The sequence below is a fragment of the Notolepis coatsorum genome (genome assembly GCF_963971535.1).
Source record: "Notolepis coatsorum genome assembly, chromosome: 11".
NCBI lineage: Eukaryota > Metazoa > Chordata > Actinopteri > Aulopiformes > Paralepididae > Notolepis > Notolepis coatsorum.
Window position 1 is genome coordinate 83,778,202 of NC_140175.1, and position 23,980 is coordinate 83,802,181.

Genomic DNA, 23,980 nt, shown 5'->3' on the forward strand with positions numbered 1-23,980 from the left:
CCGGGCTAAGGTGAGAGCGTCCCAGCTGCATGGGTTCCTCCTCTGGCACCGAACGGGAGGGGAAGGAACCACCAGTTGTGGTGGAAGCAGGACGGACCGCAGTTCCGTCACGAGTGCGGGGGGTCTGGGGAACCTCGGAGGTCCCAGTCGGGCTCTCTCACGCCTTCTCTCCCGGAGGCGTCCGTCGATGCGAATGGCGAGGCTAAATAGGTCCTCGAGGGACTCCGGTTCCTCACGGGTCGCGAGCTGGTCCCTTACAGCGTCGTTGAGCCCCCTCATGAAGGTGAGACGAAGCTCTTGGTCGTTCCAACCGCTCTCCGTTGCCGCCAGTCTGAACTCCAGCACATAGTCGGTGACCCCGCCACTGCCCTGCCGGAAGGTACCCAACCGAGCTCCTGGGTCCTGGCCACAGGCTGGGTGGTGGAAAACCCTGCAGAGCTCTGCCACGAAGTCTGGGTAGGAAAAACAGAAATCAGGCCCCATTGCCCAGGAGGCAGTAACCCACTGTGCTGCCCGGCCTGAGAGCAGGTTAGTCATGTAAGCCACTCGGGCTCCCTCTGAAGTTAATCGGCTGGGTTGATGAAGAAAAACCAACTCACATTGCATGATGAATGTGGCACAATCCTCGAAGTTACCATTGAACAACCGTGGTTCGGAGAGACGGGGCTCCCGAGGTGCGGGATCGGGAGGTGCGGGGCCTGCCACGGCTGCGGGTGGTGCTCTGGCCGAGACTCCTGAAGCAGGTGGGGTTACTAGCAGGGTGTTAAATGCGTCACTCAGAGTTCACAATTGGTGAAGAATATCAGCCTGCTGATTACCCTGGGCTGTCTGCAGGGTAGCCAGAGAGCCAAGGGACTCCTGAATAGGCAGGACCTGGGCTCGGAGCTCCTGTACAGCAGCCGCAGCCGTACCTAACTGTAGGCTGTGGTCGTTGGTTAATTCAATCTGGACCGCCAACGCGGTTCTGACTCTGTCTGTGTCGGCTGAGGTCGTCATGGTCGGGTCGTAATGTTAGGGTTTGAAACTGACCTCAAACGCACGGCACAGACAGGTAGTTCAGAGTTAGCCAAATACTAGGGCGTATTTATTTACAGAGTCAAAAAGGAGTAAAGTAACAATTTCGAAACAACAAAAAAGGAGACTGCCTTCGGCAGAGTTATCTGCGGCTCTGCAGATCCTCTTGGTGTTTAGAGGTGGGGAATCGGCGTTGACGTCGTAGCGGCTCTGCAGATACTCCGAGCTTCAACTCGAGGTGGAAACGGAGAGAGAGAGAGAGATCAATAACAGTCCAACAGTACACAGAGGCAGTGCAGTTCCCTCCTCCCTTAGCTGAGTCCAGAACAAACAAAAATGATAATCTTCAGTGTTCTCCAAACACACAAAACAGATAATCCAAAAAGGGTTTGGTTCCAACTCACCAAAGCGCAAACGCGTAAAGCGGGCAACGAGGCACAGCTCCAAACGGAGGAACAAGGCATTCACCAGCGGCAATCCAAGGATGTCCTGGAGGGAAAGTAGATGAGGCACAGCAACGGGGGGAAAGCAGGCAGAAGCAGAAGTATTCAAAACGACCCGACATCGATTGAAAGAAGGTCCCAGTATAAGAAGCCTCTGGGGCGCTAATCACAAACTATGACAGGTGCGTGCTGGAATTGATACTTGCTCCAGAAGCGTGTGGCGGGGAATGCACCAATCAACACAGTACCTTAAAGGAGCGTGTGGCGGGGAACGAACCAATCCTCACAAGCACCACCTTTGTCCGCTGGTCGAACAATCACTGTCTTGTCCTTGCCTAAGGTAGTGATAGCCTCTCTTTCCGCTTTACACATGTTGTTGTACACTTTATATTCCCGTTTGTTTTTTAGGATAGCCTGTACATCATTTTCTACTAAACGACAATATGTGTCGAGGGATGCATTGCGATTTCTTGGGGGAATAAAAGTGGATTAAGTGAATCCACTTTTATTCCCCCAAGAAATCGTGCTATTGTACTTCAGAACACTGTGGACTATGAAAATGAAATTATGAGACAATTAAATGATCAGTCGTTTTACAGTAAGTTACTGTCTGACCCTACCACACAATTTAAGCAGTCTGTCCATGATAAATTGTTGTTTTGGCTAGAGAAAGGGGAAATCACAAAGAACGAATTTGAATTAATAAAGAACGAGTACCCTGTGACTCCTGTCATTTACACACTTCCCAAAATCCACAAATCCCAAACAACCCCCCTTCCTGGCAGACCCATTGTGAGTGGTATCGGATCTCTGACCACCAACATCTCCACTTTTGTGGACCACTGTCTCAAGCCATGGGTGACCTCCCTTCCCTCATATACACAGGATTCCATTTATCTCATTAACAAACTAAAGGCCACTGTACTACCAGACAAGGCTACTTTTGTCACTTTAGATGTGACTAGTCTATACACCAACATCCCACATGATGGTGGGATTGAAGCGGCACGTACCTTTCTGAGCCTCAGACCCGACACTGATAAACCCAGTACTACCTGCATATGTGACCTAATTGAAACTGTACTGACCAACAATTACTTTAAGTTCAAATCAGATCACTATCTTCAAACCAAGGGTACGGCCATGGGGAGTACTATGGCCCCCAACTATGCTAATCTGTACATGGGTCAGTTTGAGAATCAATACATATTGGACCCTGTTGTTAACATTTTTTTCCCAGACATATTGTTATATCAGCGCTACATTGATGACATTTTCATTATTTGGACAGGGAGTGAAGAGTCACTGGAGGCATTTCATAAATACCTCAACGCAGCTAACTCCAATTTGAACTTCACTCTGGAGGCCAGCTCTAGCAGCATCAGCTTCTTAGATGTTTTGGTTATCAAGGAGGGGAATACTATACATACTGATTTATTTCGCAAACCTACTGACAGAAACACCTTACTACGGGGTGACAGTTCCCTTCCATCCTACCCACCTCATTAAGAGCCTCCCGGTCAGCCAGTTTCACCGAGCCAGGAGAATCTGCAGCCTCGATAGTCTATATCAGAGACAGTCCACAGACCTGAGCAGGAGATTCCAGGAGAGAGGATATCCTACAGAATGGATAGATAAAGCTGCTAACCGCTTTGATGTGGCCACACTGGACGAATGCCTACAACCTAGAATTAGACCCACTAAGGACCAGTCCCCACTGTGCTGCACTACATACTCTCCTGTAGGTTTTGAATTAAAAAAGATCCTACATAAACATTGGCACATCATCAACTCTGATCCCAAACTCCAAGCTGTTTTCAAGGAACCTCCTGCCGTAGTTTACAAACGCCCCCCCAACCTGAGAAACCAACTAGTGAGATCCTATAGCCCACCCACGGCTCACAGACCCACGTTCCTAGATAACACCCCGGATGGGAACTATAAGTGTGGTAACTGTGCACAGTGTGGCTATACTATTAAGAGTAAGACCTACACACATCCACGTAATGGTAAAACCCTCAGAGTCCGTGGCTTCATCACCTGTAGCTCCACTCATGTCATCTACCTAATCAAATGCCCTTGTGGCCTGAGCTATGTAGGTAAAACCAACCGGCAACTCAAAATACGCATCAGCGAACACCGCAGCAACATCAGATGTGGTGATGAACATAACCCGGTTGCAGTACACTTTAGACAGGCAGGACACAATATCAGCACATTAAGATACACTGGCATTGAAAAGGTAGAGAGACCAGCGAGAGGAGGAGACCATGGCAAACTACTTTTGCAGAGAGAGACCTACAGTACCATATTCACACCCTGCAGACTATGGCCCCTCTTGGACTGAACGAAGAGTTTGACATCAAACCCTTCCTGTAAATACACACATTCTGTCCTGATTCTGTGTTTTTTTTATTATTAATCTTTCTGTTTTTTAAGTTTTCTTATTATATATTTTTTCTCAATTTTGGCATGTGAAGGTGTGTCACATTTAACTACTAAACTACCGTACTACTGTTATTGTTACTATGTACCGTATGTTCTAGGCACTTGAGCTGCAATATGGTCTGTAAATGTGTAGCCTATAGGCTAATTGATTTGAACTTTGACCTGGCTCAACCTTGACCTTTAATTTGTATATGTATATATACCCCACCCCTTTTCACATGTCGTTGACACTTGAAAAAGGCCACAGGCCGAAACGTTGTGTTCAAGTACATTAAAACTTGGGAACACTATAGACGTGTGCAGACTTTTTTTCCACAAACATTACTGATCTATATATCACCCATACTACATGAATCATTTAACGTCGGTCATTGAATTATAAATGACCCCCCCCCTCCGGTCACCAGCAGATGACCAGTCATGACGTTTAGGATCATGTACAGTTGAAATTTTTAATATAACGTTGATCGGTATCAAATTGCATTTGATCATCTAATATATGCATTTATGGCTATATCTCACGTTCTATGAAATACAGCAGAAAACGATAAAAACATATTCATACTCTGGACGGTATTTTAGTATGAATGTGTGAATGAAAAAGTAAAACGTTCCTACATCCTGAACGATAGATAATTGATGTTGAATGGGCCATAGTAATGTCAATTTAGCAATACAATTTAAAAAGAAGGTGAACATCTCCATAGACAAATAGTGCTGGCAGAGAGGCTACAAGGATGGATATAAGCTCCGGCAGAGAATGGGTTAAGGCGAGACAGCACCCCCAAAATCGCCTTTTTGCTTTTTTTCGACGATATTGAGATTTTGTTATATTTTGCTTCCTAAACATGTCTTCTATGAAACTAGTGACAATAAAACGTCAATAACACACATTTAGTTGTTTATTTGACTTCATTTTGCCTGATTGCATCCATAAATGTGCACATATTTAATGGGGAAGTGCCTCATTTGCATATATAAACATAAAATTCAGAAAACTTGCAATATATTTTTCTTAGTTTATATGTACATAACAAACTGGGAAAGTTTCATAGTGATATCTATTCAAATATAATTTTTGCCTATTACAGGGTACTACACTGTTACTACATAATTTGTATTCTTTAATTAAAAATGAAGGTTGGAACGTCCGTTCGAAAAACCCTGACAAAGTTTGAATCCCAAAAACATAAAAGAAAAAAGACTCATTCAATCAGATTAATCACTTTATTTGAGGATATAAAAAATATATAAAAAATGTATAGGATTTTTAAAAATTTTATTTTATTTGAAAATTTTTATTAAAAACGAAGGTTCGAACGTCCGTTTAATCAGATTAATCACTTTATTCAAATTGAGGATTTAGTTTGAGGATATAAAAGAATAAAAAAAATTATATTTAAAAACAAATTAAAACGAAGGTTCGAATATCCATTGGAAAAACCCTGACAAAGTATGGACCTCAAACATGTTCCGTTGTGATGTCACAGTATGATGTCATAATAGAACATTCTAGAACATTTGTGATGTCACAGTATGATGTCATAATAGAACATTTTAGAACATTTGTGTATCTATTCAACAATTCTCTAGCTTTAACAGATCTTTCTCACAGTTGACATCATTTGACAGTTGACAGGGGGCTGGATAGTTGATTTAATAAAAGAAAAAACTAATTTAAGCTGTAGCCCTATTTTCAGAAATTTTGCCTAAAGGTACATGCCTAAGTAAATGGAAGATTGCTCCACTTCTACAAGGTCAGTTTGCATGTTCTTGGTATATAGGAACATCTAGGGACTTGCTGCTGAGGGGGGCAGAGAGGCTCTAATGGTCCAGGGGTCCAGAGCTGCACCGCCCCGCAGCAGAGACTAACCGGAGAGGGTAAGAGAGCGCGTGTGCGCGTGAGAGAGAGATCCTCCAAGCCTGGCAGAGAGCTCAGCTCGCCTCTTCCATCCTCGGGCCTCTGAGATGCCCTCTCCCCCCAACGATGGAGAGGATCAAGGAGCATCCCCCGTGAACAGGCCGTCTGCGGGCCCCTACCATAGCAGTGCGAAGAGGAAGGTGCGCACCAAGAAGAAGAAGGGCACCATCGCTGCCAACATGGGCGATTGCAAATGGAAGATCGTTCGCATAGCCATCAACGAGATGGCCTTCCTGACGACGAGGGACGAGGATGAGACAGCCAACCTGATCTGGAGTGACTCGGGTGTGACGTACGAGACGTTCAGGAAGCTCAGGAACTACCAGAGAATTAACCACTTTCCTGGTATGGGACAGATCTGCAGCAAAGACTGCCTGGCAAGAAACATCTCCAAAATGATCAGGAGCCAGCCTCAGGAGTACAGCTTCGCCCCCAAGACCTGGATCTTCCCCACTGAGTGTACCCAGTTCCAGAACTACGTCAAGGAGCAGCGCAGGAAACGCAAGCGGAAGACGTTCATCGTCAAGCCCGTCAACGGAGCCATGGGTCACGGGATCTACCTGATCCAGAACTGTGAGAAGCTGCCGGCCCAGGAGAACTTCATCGTGCAGGAGTACCTGGACAAGCCCTTCCTGATGGAGGGCTACAAGTTTGACCTGCGCATCTACATCCTGGTCACCTCTTGTGACCCGCTGCGCATCTTCCTCTACAACGACGGCCTGGTGCGCATGAGCACGGAGAAGTACCACGCACCCAGCGAGGCCAACCTGAGTCAGCTCTACATGCACCTGACCAACTACTCGGTCAACAAGCACAACGAGAAATTTGAGCGAAACGAGACGGTGGACAAGGGCAGCAAGCGATCCATCGGCTGGTTCACAGAGTTCCTCCGCGACCACCACCACCACGACGTGGCCAAGTTCTGGGGAGATGTCTCGGAGCTGGTTGTGAAGACACTGATCGTGGCTGAGCCCCACATTCTGCACGCCTACCGCATGTGCCGCCCCGGCCAGCCACCAGGGAGTGACAGTGTCTGCTTCGAGCTGCTGGGCTTTGACATCATCCTGGACAGCAAGCTGAAGCCCTGGCTGCTGGAGATCAATCGTGCTCCGAGTTTCGGCTCTGATCAGACGATTGATTATGATGTGAAGAAGGGCGTGTTGCTCAACGCTCTCAAGCTGCTCAATATTAGGGCGAGCGATAAGCAGCGTAACATGGCTCAGCAGAAGGCTGAGGGTCAGAGACGCCTCTACGGCCACGGCTCCATGAAGAAGCTCTCGGCGGCCTCTTCAGACTGGGAGAAACAGCGCCACACACTGGAGAGGAGGAAAGAGGAACTGAAAGAGAGGCTGGCACAGGTCCGCGAGCAGATCTCCCGGGATGAGCATGAAAAGCAACATCTGGGGAACTACAGACGTATTTACCCCCCAGATGACAAGCTGCTCTTGGAGAAGTATGAAAGCCTCCTCTCAGCTGCCTTTCAGACCTTCCTCGTCGGGCGAGTGGCCTCACCTCAAAAGGAAATGAATAATCCTCTGAAACAAATGAAGGAGGAGGACATCGTGGATCTGCTGGAGAAGTGCGAGCTGGATGACAAGAAGCTGATGGAAAAATCCTCCAGGCAACGAGGCCCCAAGTCCCTGTCCTCCATGACGGAGAGCAGGCAGACGCCCAGGAGCCAGCAGCCGAGTACCGGGGCAACTTCGCCAGTGGAACCAGAACTACGTCAAGGAGCTGCGCAGGAAACGCAAGCAGAAGACATTCATCGTCAAGCCGGTGCCCATCCCAGCCGCAGTAGAGGCAAAGGCCGGACCTGAACCTGGCCTCTCGTTCAGCCGGGCTAAGGTGAGAGCGTCCCAGCTGCATGGGTTCCTCCTCTGGCACCGAACGGGAGGGGAAGGAACCACCAGTTGTGGTGGAAGCAGGACGGACCGCAGTTCCGTCACGAGTGCGGGGGGTCTGGGGAACCTCGGAGGTCCCAGTCGGGCTCTCTCACGCCTTCTCTCCCGGAGGCGTCCGTCGATGCGAATGGCGAGGCTAAATAGGTCCTCGAGGGACTCCGGTTCCTCACGGGTCGCGAGCTGGTCCCTTACAGCGTCGTTGAGCCCCCTCATGAAGGTGAGACGAAGCTCTTGGTCGTTCCAACCGCTCTCCGTTGCCGCCAGTCTGAACTCCAGCACATAGTCGGTGACCCCGCCACTGCCCTGCCGGAAGGTACCCAACCGAGCTCCTGGGTCCTGGCCACAGGCTGGGTGGTGGAAAACCCTGCAGAGCTCTGCCACGAAGTCTGGGTAGGAAAAACAGAAATCAGGCCCCATTGCCCAGGAGGCAGTAACCCACTGTGCTGCCCGGCCTGAGAGCAGGTTAGTCATGTAAGCCACTCGGGCTCCCTCTGAAGTGAATCGGCTGGGTTGATGAAGAAAAACCAACTCACATTGCATGATGAATGTGGCACAATCCTCGAAGTTACCATTGAACAACCGTGGTTCGGAGAGACGGGGCTCCCGAGGTGCGGGATCGGGAGGTGCGGGGCCTGCCACGGCTGCGGGTGGTGCTCTGGCCGAGACTCCTGAAGCAGGTGGGGTTACAAGCAGGGTGTTAAATGCGTCACTCAGAGTTCACAATTGGTGAAGAATATCAGCCTGCTGATTACCCTGGGCTGTCTGCAGGGTAGCCAGAGAGCCAAGGGACTCCTGAATAGGCAGGACCTGGGCTCGGAGCTCCTGTACAGCAGCCGCAGCCGTACCTAACTGTAGGCTGTGGTCGTTGGTTAATTCAATCTGGACCGCCAACGCGGTTCTGACTCTGTCTGTGTCGGCTGAGGTCGTCATGGTCGGGTCGTAATGTTAGGGGTTGAAACCGACCTCAAACGCACGGCACAGACAGGTAGTTCAGAGTTAGCCAAATACTAGGGCGTATTTATTTACAGAGTCAAAAAGGAGTAAAGTAACAATTTCGAAACAACAAAAAAGGAGACTGCCTTCGGCAGAGTTATCTGCGGCTCTGCAGATCCTCTTGGTGTTTAGAGGTGGGGAATCGGCGTTGACGTCGTAGCGGCTCTGCAGATACTCCGAGCTTCAACTCGAGGTGGAAACGGAGAGAGAGAGAGAGATCAATAACAGTCCAACAGTACACAGAGGCAGTGCAGTTCCCTCCTCCCTTAGCTGAGTCCAGAACAAACAAAAATGATAATCTTCAGTGTTCTCCAAACACACAAAACAGATAATCCAAAAAGGGTTTGGTTCCAACTCACCAAAGCGCAAACGCGTAAAGCGGGCAACGAGGCACAGCTCCAAACGGAGGAACAAGGCATTCACCAGCGGCAATCCAAGGATGTCCTGGAGGGAAAGTAGACGAGGCACAGCAACGGGGGGAAAGCAGGCAGAAGCAGAAGTATTCAAAACGACCCGACATCGATTGAAAGAAGGTCCCAGTATAAGAAGCCTCTGGGGCGCTAATCACAAACTATGACAGGTGCGTGCTGGAATTGATACTTGCTCCAGAAGCGCGTGGCGGGGAATGCACCAATCAACACAGTACCTTAAAGGAGCGTGTGGCGGGGAACGAACCAATCCTCACAAGCACCACCTTTGTCCGCTGGTCGAACAATCACTGTCTTGTCCTTGCCTAAGGTAGTGATAGCCTCTCTTTCCGCTTTACACATGTTGTTGTACACTTTATATTCCCGTTTGTTTTTTAGGATAGCCTGTACATCATTTTCTACTAAACGACAATATGTGTCGAGGGATGCATTGCGATTTCTTGGGGAATAAAAGTGGATTAAGTGAATCCACTTTTATTCCCCCAAGAAATCGTGCTATTGTACTTCAGAACACTGTGGACTATGAAAATGAAATTATGAGACAATTAAATGATCAGTCGTTTTACAGTAAGTTACTGTCTGACCCTACCACACAATTTAAGCAGTCTGTCCATGATAAATTGTTGTTTTGGCTAGAGAAAGGGGAAATCACAAAGAACGAATTTGAATTAATAAAGAACGAGTACCCTGTGACTCCTGTCATTTACACACTTCCCAAAATCCACAAATCCCAAACAACCCCCCTTCCTGGCAGACCCATTGTGAGTGGTATCGGATCTCTGACCACCAACATCTCCACTTTTGTGGACCACTGTCTCAAGCCATGGGTGACCTCCCTTCCCTCATATACACAGGATTCCATTTATCTCATTAACAAACTAAAGGCCACTGTACTACCAGACAAGGCTACTTTTGTCACTTTAGATGTGACTAGTCTATACACCAACATCCCACATGATGGTGGGATTGAAGCGGCACGTACCTTTCTGAGCCTCAGACCCGACACTGATAAACCCAGTACTACCTGCATATGTGACCTAATTGAAACTGTACTGACCAACAATTACTTTAAGTTCAAATCAGATCACTATCTTCAAACCAAGGGTACGGCCATGGGGAGTACTATGGCCCCCAACTATGCTAATCTGTACATGGGTCAGTTTGAGAATCAATACATATTGGACCCTGTTAAAAAAAATTTCCCAGACATATTGTTATATCAGCGCTACATTGATGACATTTTCATTATTTGGACAGGGAGTGAAGAGTCACTGGAGGCATTTCATAAATACCTCAACGCAGCTAACTCCAATTTGAACTTCACTCTGGAGGCCAGCTCTAGCAGCATCAGCTTCTTAGATGTTTTGGTTATCAAGGAGGGGAATACTATACATACTGATTTATTTCGCAAACCTACTGACAGAAACACCTTACTACGGGGTGACAGTTCCATCCCACCCACCTCATTAAGAGCCTCACGGTCAGCCAGTTTCACCGAGCCAGGAGAATCTGCAGCCTCGATAGTCTATATCAGAGACAGTCCACAGACCTGAGCAGGAGATTCCAGGAGAGAGGATATCCTACAGAATGGATAGATAAAGCTGCTAACCGCTTTGATGTGGCCACACAGGACGAATGCCTACAACCTAGAATTAGACCCACTAAGGACCAGTCCCCACTGTGCTGCACTACATACTCTCCTGTAGGTTTTGAATTAAAAAAGATCCTACATAAACATTGGCACATCATCAACTCTGATCCCAAACTCCAAGCTGTTTTCAAGGAACCTCCTGCCGTAGTTTACCAACGCCCCCCCAACCTGAGAAACCAACTAGTGAGATCCTATAGCCCACCCACGGCTCACAGACCCACGTTCCTAGATAACACCCCGGATGGGAACTATAAGTGTGGTAACTGTGCACAGTGTGGCTATACTATTAAGAGTAAGACCTACACACATCCACGTAATGGTAAAACCCTCAGAGTCCGTGGCTTCATCACCTGTAGCTCCACTCATGTCATCTACCTAATCAAATGCCCTTGTGGCCTGAGCTATGTAGGTAAAACCAACCGGCAACTCAAAATACGCATCAGCGAACACCGCAGCAACATCAGATGTGGTGATGAACATAACCCGGTTGCAGTACACTTTAGACAGGCAGGACACAATATCAGCACATTAAGATACACTGGCATTGAAAAGGTAGAGAGACCAGCGAGAGGAGGAGACCATGGCAAACTACTTTTGCAGAGAGAGACCTACCATATTCACACCCTGCAGACTATGGCCCCTCTTGGACTGAACGAAGAGTTTGACATCAAACCCTTCCTGTAAATACACACATTCTGTCCTGATTCTGTGTTTTTTTTATTATTAATCTTTCTGTTTTTTAAGTTTTCTTATTATATATTTTTTCTCAATTTTGGCATGTGAAGGTGTGTCACATTTAACTACTAAACTACCGTACTACTGTTATTGTTACTATGTACCGTATGTTCTAGGCACTTGAGCTGCAATATGGTCTGTAAATGTGTAGCCTATAGGCTAATTGATTTGAACTTTGACCTGGCTCAACCTTGACCTTTAATTTGTATATGTATATATACCCCACCCCTTTTCACATGTCGTTGACACTTGAAAAAGGCCACAGGCCGAAACGTTGTGTTCAAGTACATTAAAACTTGGGAACACTATAGACGGTGTGCAGACTTTTTTTCCACAAACATTACTGATCTATATATCACCCATACTACATGAATCATTTAACGTCGGTCATTGAATTATAAACGACCCCCCCCCTCCGGTCACCAGCAGATGACCAGTCATGACGTTTAGGATCATGTACAGTTGAAATTTTTAATATAACGTTGATCGGTATCAAATTGCATTTGATCATCTAATATATGCATTTATGGCTATATCTCACGTTCTATGAAATACAGCAGAAAACGATAAAAACATATTTATACTCTGGACGGTATTTTAGTATGAATGTGTGAATGAAAAAGTAAAACGTTCCTACATCCTGAACGATAGATAATTGATGTTGAATGGGCCATAGTAATGTCAATTTAGCAATACAATTTAAAAAGAAGGTGAACATCTCCATAGACAAATAGTGCTGGCAGAGAGGCTACAAGGATGGATATAAGCTCCGGCAGAGAATGGGTTAAGGCGAGACAGCACCCCCAAAATCGCCTTTTTGCTTTTGTTTCGACGATATTGAGATTTTGTTATATTTTGCTTCCTAAACATGTCTTCTATGAAACTAGTGACAATAAAACGTCAATAACACACATTTAGTTGTTTATTTGACTTCATTTTGCCTGATTGCATCCATAAATGTGCACATATTTTATGGGGAAGTGCCTCATTTGCATATATAAACATAAAATTCAGAAAACTTGCAATATATTTTTCTTAGTTTATATGTACATAACAAACTGGGAAAGTTTCATAGTGATATCTATTCAAATATAATTTTTGCCTATTACAGGGTACTACACTGTTACTACATAATTTGTATTCTTTAATTAAAAATGAAGGTTTGAACGTCCGTTCGAAAAACCCTGACAACGTTTGAATCCCAAAAACATAAAAGAAAAAAGACTCATTCAATCAGATTAATCACTTTATTTGAGGATATAAAAAATATATAAAAAATGTATAGGATTTTTAAATTTTTTATTTTATTTGAAAATTTGTATTAAAAACGAAGGTTCGAACGTCCGTTTAATCAGATTAATCACTTTATTCAAATTGAGGATTTAGTTTGAGGATATAAAAGAATAAAAAAATTAAATATATTTAAAAACAAATTAAAACGAAGGTTCGAATGTCCATTGGAAAAACCCTGACAAAGTATGGACCTCAAACATGTTCCGTTGTGATGTCACAGTATGATGTCATAATAGAACATTCTAGAACATTTGTGATGTCACAGTATGATGTCATAATAGAACATTTTAGAACATTTGTGTATCTATTCAACAATTCTCTAGCTTTAACAGATCTTTCTCACAGTTGACATCATTTGACAGTTGACAGGGGGCTGGATAGTTGATTTAATAAAAGAAAAAACTAATTTAAGCTGTAGCCCTATTTTCAGAAATTTTGCCTAAAGGTACATGCCTAAGTAAATGGAAGATTGCTCCACTTCTACAAGGTCAGTTTGCATGTTCTTGGTATATAGGAACATCTAGGGACTTGCTGCTGAGGGGGGCAGAGAGGCTCTAATGGTCCAGGGGTCCAGAGCTGCACCGCCCCGCAGCAGAGACTAACCGGAGAGGGTAAGAGAGCGCGTGTGCGCGTGAGAGAGAGACCCTCCAAGCCTGGCAGAGAGCTCAGCTCGCCTCTTCCATCCTCGGGCCTCTGAGATGCCCTCTCCCCCCAACGATGGAGAGGATCAAGGAGCATCCCCCGTGAACAGGCCGTCTGCGGGCCCCTACCATAGCAGTGCGAAGAGGAAGGTGCGCACCAAGAAGAAGAAGGGCACCATCGCTGCCAACATGGGCGATTGCAAATGGAAGATCGTTCGCATAGCCATCAACGAGATGGCCTTCCTGAAGACGAGGGACGAGGATGAGACAGCCAACCTGATCTGGAGTGACTCGGTTGTGACGTACGAGACGTTCAGGAAGCTCAGGAACTACCAGAGAATTAACCACTTTCCTGGTATGGGACAGATCTGCCGCAAAGACTGCCTGGCAAGAAACATCTCCAAAATGATCAGGAGCCAGCCTCAGGAGTACAGCTTCGCCCCCAAGACCTGGATCTTCCCCACTGAGTGTACCCAGTTCCAGAACTACGTCAAGGAGCAGCGCAGGAAACGCAAGCGGAAGACGTTCATCGTCAAGCCCTTCAACGGAGCCATGGGTCACGGGATCTACCTGATCCAGAACTGTGAGAAGCTGCCGGCCCAGGAGAACTTCATCGTGCAGGAGTACCTGGACAAGCCCTTCCTGATGGAGGGCTACAAGTTTGACCTGCGCATCTACATCCTGGTCACCTCTTGTGACCCGCTGCGCATCTTCCTCTACAACGACGGCCTGGTGCGCATGAGCACGGAGAAGTACCACGCACCCAGCGAGGCCAACCTGAGTCAGCTCTACATGCACCTGACCAACTACTCGGTCAACAAGCACAACGAGAAATTTGAGCGAAACGAGACGGTGGACAAGGGCAGCAAGCGATCCATCGGCTGGTTCACAGAGTTCCTCCGCGACCACCACCACCATGACGTGGCCAAGTTCTGGGGAGATGTCTCGGAGCTGGTTGTGAAGACACTGATCGTGGCTGAGCCCCACATTCTGCACGCCTACCGCATGTGCCGCCCCGGCCAGCCACCAGGGAGTGACAGTGTCTGCTTCGAGCTGCTGGGCTTTGACATCATCCTGGACAGCAAGCTGAAGCCCTGGCTGCTGGAGATCAATCGTGCTCCGAGTTTCGGCTCTGATCAGACGATTGATTATGATGTGAAGAAGGGCGTGTTGCTCAACGCTCTCAAGCTGCTCAATATTAGGGCGAGCGATAAGCAGCGTAACATGGCTCAGCAGAAGGCTGAGGGTCAGAGACGCCTCTACGGCCACGGCTCCATGAAGAAGCTCTCGGCGGCCTCTTCAGACTGGGAGAAACAGCGCCACACACTGGAGAGGAGGAAAGAGGAACTGAAAGAGAGGCTGGCACAGGTCCGCGAGCAGATCTCCCGGGATGAGCATGAAAAGCAACATCTGGGGAACTACAGACGTATTTACCCCCCAGATGACAAGCTGCTCTTGGAGAAGTATGAAAGCCTCCTCTCAGCTGCCTTTCAGACCTTCCTCGTCGGGCGAGTGGCCTCACCTCAAAAGGAAATGAATAATCCTCTGAAACAAATGAAGGAGGAGGACATCGTGGATCTGCTGGAGAAGTGCGAGCTGGATGACAAGAAGCTGATGGAAAAATCCTCCAGGCAACGAGGCTTCAAGTCCCTGTCCTCCATGACGGAGAGCAGGCAGACGCCCAGGAGCCAGCAGCCGAGTACCGGGGCGACTTCGCCAGTGGAACCACAACTACGTCAAGGAGCTGCGCAGGAAACGCAAGCAGAAGACATTCATCGTCAAGCCCGCCAACCGAGCTCTGGGTCATGGGATCTTTCTGATCTGGAACTGTGAGAAGCTGCCGGCCCAGGAGCACTTCATCGTGCAGGAGTACCTGGACAAGCCCTTCCTGATGGAGGGCTACACGTTTGACCTGCGCATCTACATCCTGGTCACCTCCTGTGACCCGCTGCGCATCTTCCTCTTCACCGAGTTCCTCCGCATCCACCACCACGACGTGGCCAAGTTCTGGGGAGATGTCTCTGAGCTGGTTGTGAAGACACTGATCGTGGCTGAGCCCCACGTTCTGCACGCCTACCGCATGTGCCGGCCCGGCCAGCCACCAGGGAGCGACAGTGTCTGCTTCGAGCTGCTGGGCTTTGACATCATCCTGGACCGCAAGCTGAAGCCCTGGCTGCTGGAGATCAATCGTGCTCCGAGTTTCGGCACCAATCAGCGGGCTGCAGCGGGTGATACGATCAGTGGAGAGGGTGATCGGCTGCCCCCTTCCCTCCCTCGAGTCCCTACATTCCACCAGGGCCTTGAGGAGGGCGAGGAAGATCATGGCAGCCCCCGCCCACCCGGGTCACGGCCTCTTCATTATGCTCCCCCACGGCAGGCGGCTTCGGCTTCCCAAGACATTAAAGTCCCGCCATAGACTTAGCTTCTTCCCCTCAGCAGCTCGCCTGGTAAATTAGTCAGGTGTCCCCCTGCTCCCCCCCCTCCCCCCTCTATGGCGAGCTGCTAGGGCTGGACCTCTGGACTTGAACTGTGCTGCACTGTATCCATGTCCCCCACCACTGCACTTTACTTTACTGTCTTATTGTTGCCTCACTGTTCTGTCCTGTTTTGCACTTATTTATTTATCATTATTATTATTATTATTATTATTATTATTATTATTATTATTATTATTATTATTATTATTATTATTATTATTATTATTATTATTATTATTATTATTATTATTATTATTATTATTATTATTATTATTATTATTATGTTGTTCCTATTTGTGAAAAAATCAATCATGCACTGAAATGTCAAATCACGTTCCATTTGTACCTGTACAATATGGTGAATAAAGAAATCTGAATCTGAATCTGAATCAGAAGATTGATTATGGCGTGAAGAAGGGCGTGTTGCTCAACGCTCTCAAGCTGCTCAATATTAGGGCGAGCGATAAGCAGCGTAACCTGGCTCAGCAGAAGGCTGAGGCTCAGAGACGCCTCTACGGCCACGGCTCCATGAAGACGCTCTCGGCGGCCTCTTCAGACTGGGAGAAACAGCGCCACACGCTGGAGAGGAGGAAAGAGGAACTGAAAGAGAGGCTGGCACAGGTCCACAAGCAGATCTCCCGGGAGCGGCATTACTTTTACCAACGGATTTCCAGTTCCGCGTTCGCGTTCTGCGATCTGATTGGCCACTGACGTTTCTGGTCATGTGACATCTGCGCCAATCGTGTGACGCCTGTTTCTATCACTGGTTAAGCTTAGGCACTCTTTTGAAGTTGGTTAAGGTTAGAGTTTGTCTTAGAGCAGGGCGATAGAACACCAGCCCTGATTCCAAACTCTAACCTTAACCAACTTCGAAAGAGTCGCCTAAGCTTAACCAGTGATAAACTAGGCGTTAGGTAGTTTGCAGGCTGTTCGAGGCGGAAATGGGCGCAGAAACAGGCATCACGCGATTGGCGCACATGTCACATGACCAGAAACGTCAGTGGCCAATCAGATTGCAGAATGCGAACGCGGAACTGGAAATCCGTTGGTAAAAGTATAGACGCCTCCCGGGATGAGCATGAAAAGCGACATCTGGGGAACTACAGACGTATTTACCCCCCAGATGACAAGCTGCTCTTGGAGAAGTATGAAAGCCTCCTCTCAGCTGCCTTTCAGACCTTCCTCGCCGGGTGAGCGGCCTCACTTCAAAAGGAAATGAATAATCCTCTGAAACGAATGAAGGAGGAGGACATCTTGGATCTGCTGGAGAAGTGCGAGCTGGACGACGAGAAGCTGATGGAAAAATCCTCCAGGCAACGAGGCCCCAAGCCCCTGTCCTCCATGCCGGAGAGCAGCCAGACGCCCAGGAGACAGCGGCCCGAGTACCATGGGGGCGACTTCGCCAGTAAAACCAGCGCCGACAACTCCTGCTCCTCCTCCGAGGATGAGGAAGAGGAGGACGAGGCGGAGGAGTTGGGGAGAGAGGGAGGAAGAGATAAGAGAGAGATGTTGTAGTGAGTGCCAGCTGGAAGACAGAAATCACAAAGCTCTGTATATCTCATCAATTTTTTTTTTAGGCACGCTACTCGTTGCTCCTGAATCAATAATGAATGTTACTGGTGAATTTGCAATATTCAACGTAAAAAAAATTGCAGTTTTAAATAAGTAGTATTTTCAAACTCTCATATGTACCCATATCACACACACACACACACACACACACACACACACACACACACACACACACACACACACACACACACACATCTCAGGTGCTTAAACACCAAGATAAAATCCTTTATAATTCCGTTTGAATAAATCTCAGTGACTGCAATGTTAGGGGTGAGCACCCCTCAAAGAAAATTTAAAAAAGGAGGAGAAAAAGGAGAAGAAGAAGGAGCATAGGCATAAGAAGAAGAAGAAGAAGAAGAAGAAGAAGAAGAAGAAGAAGAAGAAAGAAGAAGAAGAAGAGAAGAAGAAGAAGAGAAGAAGAAGAAGAAGAAGAAGAAGAAGAAGAAGAAGAAGAAGAAGAAGAAGAAGAAGAAGAAGAAGAAGAAGAAGAAGAAGAAGAAGAAGAAGAAGAAGAAGAAGAAGAAGAAGAAGAAGAAGAAGAAGAAGAAGAAGTGTGACTGGGATACTTGTGTGACTTGGAGACTTGTGTGACTGGGAGACTCATGTGACTGGGAGACTTGTGTGTCTGGGAGACTTGTGTGACTGGGAGACTCGTGTGACTTGTGTGACTGGGATACTTGTGTGTCTGGGAGAACGTGGTAAATACACAGGTCACTACAGGTTTAGAGGAACGTTTGGGAGTTGTATTTTTATTGTATTTGGAGTATATTTCCTGACTAGTGAACTAGGCTAGATGTCTGCCCCACTTCCAGTGATGAAGCTAAGCTAGGCTAACGGTCCAGGCGTTCCCCTAAGCCCAATGCATGCAGAGACCGAAAAAGTATCTTCTTGTCTAACTCCAGGGAAAATGTTAAATAAGCTAACTTCCCAAAATGTTGGAGTTTTCCTTTAAGGTAATAAACTGTTAAACTAACTGAACTAAACGTATAATAAATAATAAAGTTGTCCCCCGAAGAGGGGGGGTGATGGAGTGCCCTCAAAAAGGGCTGGGAAAAAAGCAAAAAATAAACTTTATTTGTCTATCTGTGTTACTTCCATCTTTAACCGTTTACACATGGGAACACTGTAATTCTATACGACTGCTGAAAGTCTAATGCCTAATGCCATATAGCAGTATGTACAAATATTCAATAAATAGGCATATTTGGCTGTTTGGATGATGAAATAGAAGATATAATTAAGAACACATCTCAATATAAAATTGTTTTTGAAAGCCCATGAAGCAGGGTCATTTGAGTGAGTGTGTCCCCCCCCCCCCCCCCCCCCCCCCCCCAGAGTGAATTTATGCGCGCATCCGTTGGCTGGTTAACATTATTAACTAACGTGATGATTTGAATGACGCTTGCTATTTAGTAGGTAAGTATTTATTTCCACATTTATGTCAACGGCAACTAAACTGGCCCCTGTAAATGTCCTAACCCAACCCCCTCCAATGTACAGTAAATTACCTAGTATGGTTTTGTCAATATTCCAATGTACAGTCTTGCTTGTAGAGTTGTATAGTGTTCCCCCCCCCCCAACCCCCTCCAATGTACAGTAAATTACCTAGTATGGTTTTGTCAATATTCCAATGTACAGTTTTGCTTGTACAGTTGTACAGTGTACCCCCCCCCCCCCAACCCCTCCTACCCAACCCACCCCCACCCACCCAACCCCACCCAACCTTTTTTACGTCAAATGTATATACTCTCTTTCTGGACTCTTTTTGTATCACAAACAGTACTGTATTTGCAAATCTGGTATGTCATAAATGTATAGATGTAGCAGTACTGTATCTGTATGTCATGTATGTCATATATGTCCTGATGAATTGAAAATGGGGGACCCTGATGTAAACAAGACGAAAGTCTTTCTCTGATCTGCATCCCCTTAACAATTGTGTGTATTGAGCTGTACTGTATTTGTACCCATTCTGCAATCTGTTAATAAAGTTTGCAATCAATCAATCAATCAGGTTAGGCTACAGTTTGTTATGAATGTTTAAAAAAATCAATAATAATACGTTTTTTGCATTAGGATTTTTTCTAAACATTTATGATTCAAACTTCGTGTACACGTTCACATCCCTACTTTTATCACATTTCAGAATGTTGAGGGTTGTTGAGAATGTTTTATAAAGTGCCCATACGCAAAAACGCGACTAGTGACGAGTCGACAAAGTATAGAGCTGCCATGACATCATGTGGGTCATGTGACGAGTCGACAAAGTAGAGCTGCCATGACATCATGTGGGTCATTTGATGAGTCCACAAAGCAGAGCTGCCATGACATCATGTGGATCATGTGACGAGTCCACAAAGTAGAGCTGCCATAACATCATGTGGGTCATGTGACAAGTCCACAAAGCAGAGCTGCCATGACATCATGTGGGTCATGTGACGAGTCCACAAAGCAGAGCTGGAAAGACATCATACACCGAACATTCTAGAACACTGGATTTGGCTTTTTCAGGCATGAAGGGGTTAATATCTGAAAATGTTAATTATTAATTTCACATCATCCCTTGTATGTAAAAACATTAGAGAATGTAATTTGATGCATTTAATTTATATTCAGCATGCAATATCATAAATCTACATTTTTGTGTGATTTGGGCATTTCCGGGCATGAATATCTGAACATGTTACATGTTAATATTAATGTTAATATTAATTTCACTTGAACTTTCTGACTTTTTGTCAGCCTTCAATACAATGCAGCCTCACATACTTGTAGGAAAACTTATAAATTACTTTCACTTGGATCACCAACCAAGTTTTCTTACCAATAGAACTCAAGACAGTCAGTATAAATGGAAAAAGTTCCAAATCAATTATAATTTCCACTGGCTCACCGCAAGGCTGTTCTTTCTTCTCTTCTTTTTGTTTTATACACAAACGACTGTCTTAGCAAATATATAAATCACCATATTGTAAAATTAGCTGATGACAGTGTTATCCTATCTCTTCTCAGTCAGTCAGATAAATCACATGGACCCATAATACAAGACTTTGTAGACTGGTGTGATGGCTGTTTTCTGGATTTAAATGCTTCCAAAACCAAAGAAATTATTATCTCACCAAAACACATAGACGTCGGCTGTCAGTTAGTGTCAGTCCTCGGAATTAAATTATTATAATAAAGATAAATACGACAATATTTGTATCATTAACAATTACGTTTTGCAGGTGCGGCTGAGTGGCGCAGTGGGCAAGGCGCTCGCCACCAACGCAGGAGATGCTGGTATCGAGCCCAGCTCTCGGCGTTGCTACCGGCTTGGCCGGCCGTCAGACTAACACAATTGGCAGTGTTAGAGGGTGGGAAAGCCGGTGGGTGGGTATTGGACTTTGTGGACAGCGACTCCTACAGGTCGGTTGGGTGACGCCGGTACCGTGGAAACAGGAAGTATCAGGGGCAGCATGAGCCTCCCACGCGTTACTCCTCGCCACTGAGGGTTCGAGCTGTTGCGGTGAAAAGATGTGACAGGCTGCCTCCTTGTGTACCAGAGGGGACACGTGCTGCAAGGCTTCTATCCTCACTACAGCCGACCAGTGGGAGGCATAGTCTAGCAACGTTCAAGACAGGGGAGGGAAGAATTAGAAATACGAAATTGGGATGGGAGAAAAATAGAAAAATAAGGAGAAAAAGTGGATAAAAAAAAGAAATTACTATAATTTGCAAACTAAATAAATAATAACTATACCGATTGCCGCGGATATAGCTACTGTATAGTGGCATATACAGCTAAACGTAATTGTTAATGATACAAATATTGTCATATTTATTATCATTATAATTATTTAATTCCACGGATGTCTGTAGTATCGGCAATCCCAATGACTTGTCCCAGAGAAAGCTGCTGAAAACATAGGCACACACCAGTCTGTCGGACTTACGACTGCCTTTTCGAGTTCGAATTTACAATACGAAGCCGTTCGAGAATGCCGAATAAGTACGTAAATTGAGTTACAAAGGAATTCTTTGGAAACGTTCACGTATGTCCAGAATGAGGACCAATGTTGTCAAATCATACCCCAAGTATGCAAAATAAATATTATACATAATATATACATATATAAACTACTGAGCATTCATTACATGCTGCCACGATGTAGGGGTGTAATAGGACCCAATAGCAGACAAGTGGAGGCAGGCAGTAAGTCCAAGGGTTTTTTAATGAAACAAGACTAAACAGAACAAGGGAACAAAACTAACTAAACAGAATATCTCAGTGACAACTGGAAGAGGGGAAAACAAAAGGTAAACCCAATCACAACACTACTAACATCTAACACGGGAAGACTTACTTGAATATGGAACTAGAAACATGGAACGTGCAACATCAACAGAGTAACAGAGACAATGAACCGACACAGAGAACAGGAAACAAGGAACTCAAATACACATGAACAAACGACAAACAAGAAACAACTGGAGACACCTGGGAGGGGAAACAGAAGAACTACAAGATAACAACACAATGAACTACAACTATGGAAGACAAGACAACAAACACCAGACACTGGGACAAAACAAGCAGACTACAAACACTAAACTGTGAACCTAATACAAGACAGAAACACTAGACTAACAGGGGAACATGAAGGAGAGAGAGAGAGAGAGAGAGAGAGAGAGAGAGAGAGAGAGAGAGAGCAAAAGAGAGAACAAAAGAGAGAAAAGAGAAAGAACACAGAGAGATGGAAAGACAAGGAACACACATACATGGACAATGAGAGGTAGAGCAGGGGAGAACAGTCCATGGATGGGTGGAATGTCAGAACACGCTACATAAAAGAAGGTGAAAACTCAATATGCAGGGCATGTAGCTCCAGAAGAAATGTTTACAATTGTATTTAGCATTTCCCCCCCACAAATGTCATAACTCATAATGCAGCTAATGTGAAAATAAAGTCCTGTAAAAGGACAAACACAAAATGTAAATGAGAAGCACCTTCGGCCTCAGCATCACTTATTTGTGCAAGTCAGGCCACAGGACTTATTACAGCCTCGCCAGGCAGCGGGGGAAGGATCCAGCCCTGGCAAGACTCCACACCTGCAGTATGTCACCACAGGACATGGTCTGTAGGAGAAGAACTCTTCTGTGGGGTTGAGGTAAGGGAAATATATGACATAAACGGGATGCTCTGCCTGCTAATGACCCTGCTGCTCATGCCCAAACAAGACATTTGGCAAGACATCTGCGTTGGCCCAAATGCCTTTTCATATAAAGCTGTCAAAGAATGGAACAGGCTCCCTGATAATGTAAAAAGAAAAAAAACCCACAGACTATCGTAGTTTTTCTTGTCAGGTCAAAAACAACATTTTAAGCAACCAACGTTGTCGGCACTGATTGCTTTTAGATGGTAGGATGAGGATCTGTAGGTATATGTTAGGATGGGGCAAGACTTTGCACTATGTAGCCTACTGTCCTTTTTATGTAAGGAGCAATTCATTTGTATTTATATTTATTGTTTTCCGTAATGTATTATTATTATTAGATATGATATATTGTAGGAATGAGGAGACACGTAGAAGGTTGTGGAGTCAAATCCCTTTACTTTCCCAACATAAAATGTATCGCAACAGCAGTTACATTAAATGGCTACAGCCAACAGCTGAACAGGTAAACTCAAAACTCTCTTCTCGTTTCCCAGAACCCTCTGCGGTGCACCTTGAACCCAGAGTCTTAAAGGAGCCATCACAGGTTTGGTGAATGTCTATATGTCTCCAGTGGGTCACCACAATACTGATGTTTCTGTAATTGTAAGGTGGGAGGAAGGGGTGGAGGGTGGGAGGTAAGATGGAGGGGGAGGGAGGGACAGGTTGGCTTTTTATGACTGCGCATTCTTGTATTCTTTGTACTTTCACTGTACATGACTGTACGACTGTATATGATTAATTTACTGTCTAGGACTACAGATGGAAATTAGCTTCTTTCTAAATCTGGTGCACCCATCTTGTTTACTAGCACGCTGTCCTTTCCATAAACCAAATAAACTAAACTAAAGCTCAACAGTAGTATGTACTGTAGTATATACAGTAGTATCGAACTGTAAACAATCCACGCTGAAAGTACGGCGACTTGCACATACTGAAGTGGTCCCTCTTTGACCCTAAGTGGCGCTCAGCGGGTGCTCCGTACACCTGCTTCATGTGCACCCTGTTGCGTAGGAGGACGCGGCCAGTGGTGGAAAGGCTGACACCGTTTTTTTCCTTCAAAATCTGCATAGTCTTCAACTCTGCTGTAACTCATGGAGTCTAACTATGTTGCCTTGAAGGACCATGTCAACTATGAGGGTCTCTTGCTGCTCTGGGAGAACACAGGTGTCCTTCCACCCCCACGTGGCAGGCTTGCAATTCTACAAAAAGTGACCATGCAGTTACAAAAACAGTACAGTACAAAGAGTGATGGACCCCCCCCCCC

At 45.9% G+C, this 23,980-nt stretch overlaps 2 protein-coding genes across 2 annotated transcripts; both read left to right on the plus strand.

Moving 5' to 3' along the window:
* Positions 1-5,873: 5,873 nt before the first annotated feature.
* On the plus strand, positions 5,874-9,531 carry LOC311237169 (tubulin polyglutamylase TTLL7-like; the record flags this gene model as incomplete). The annotated part of the gene is made up of 2 exons (XM_084324978.1): positions 5,874-7,515; positions 9,527-9,531. The coding sequence occupies 2 exons, from the start codon at positions 5,874-5,876 to the stop codon at positions 9,529-9,531; spliced, it is 1,647 nt and encodes a 548-aa protein (XP_084181104.1).
* A 3,994-nt stretch (positions 9,532-13,525) lies between these two features.
* Positions 13,526-17,460, plus strand: LOC311237170 (tubulin polyglutamylase TTLL7-like; the record flags this gene model as incomplete). The annotated part of the gene is made up of 2 exons (XM_084324979.1): positions 13,526-15,034; positions 17,194-17,460. 2 exons carry the CDS (start codon positions 13,526-13,528, stop codon positions 17,458-17,460), a joined length of 1,776 nt encoding a protein of 591 aa, XP_084181105.1.
* Positions 17,461-23,980: the final 6,520 nt, after the last annotated feature.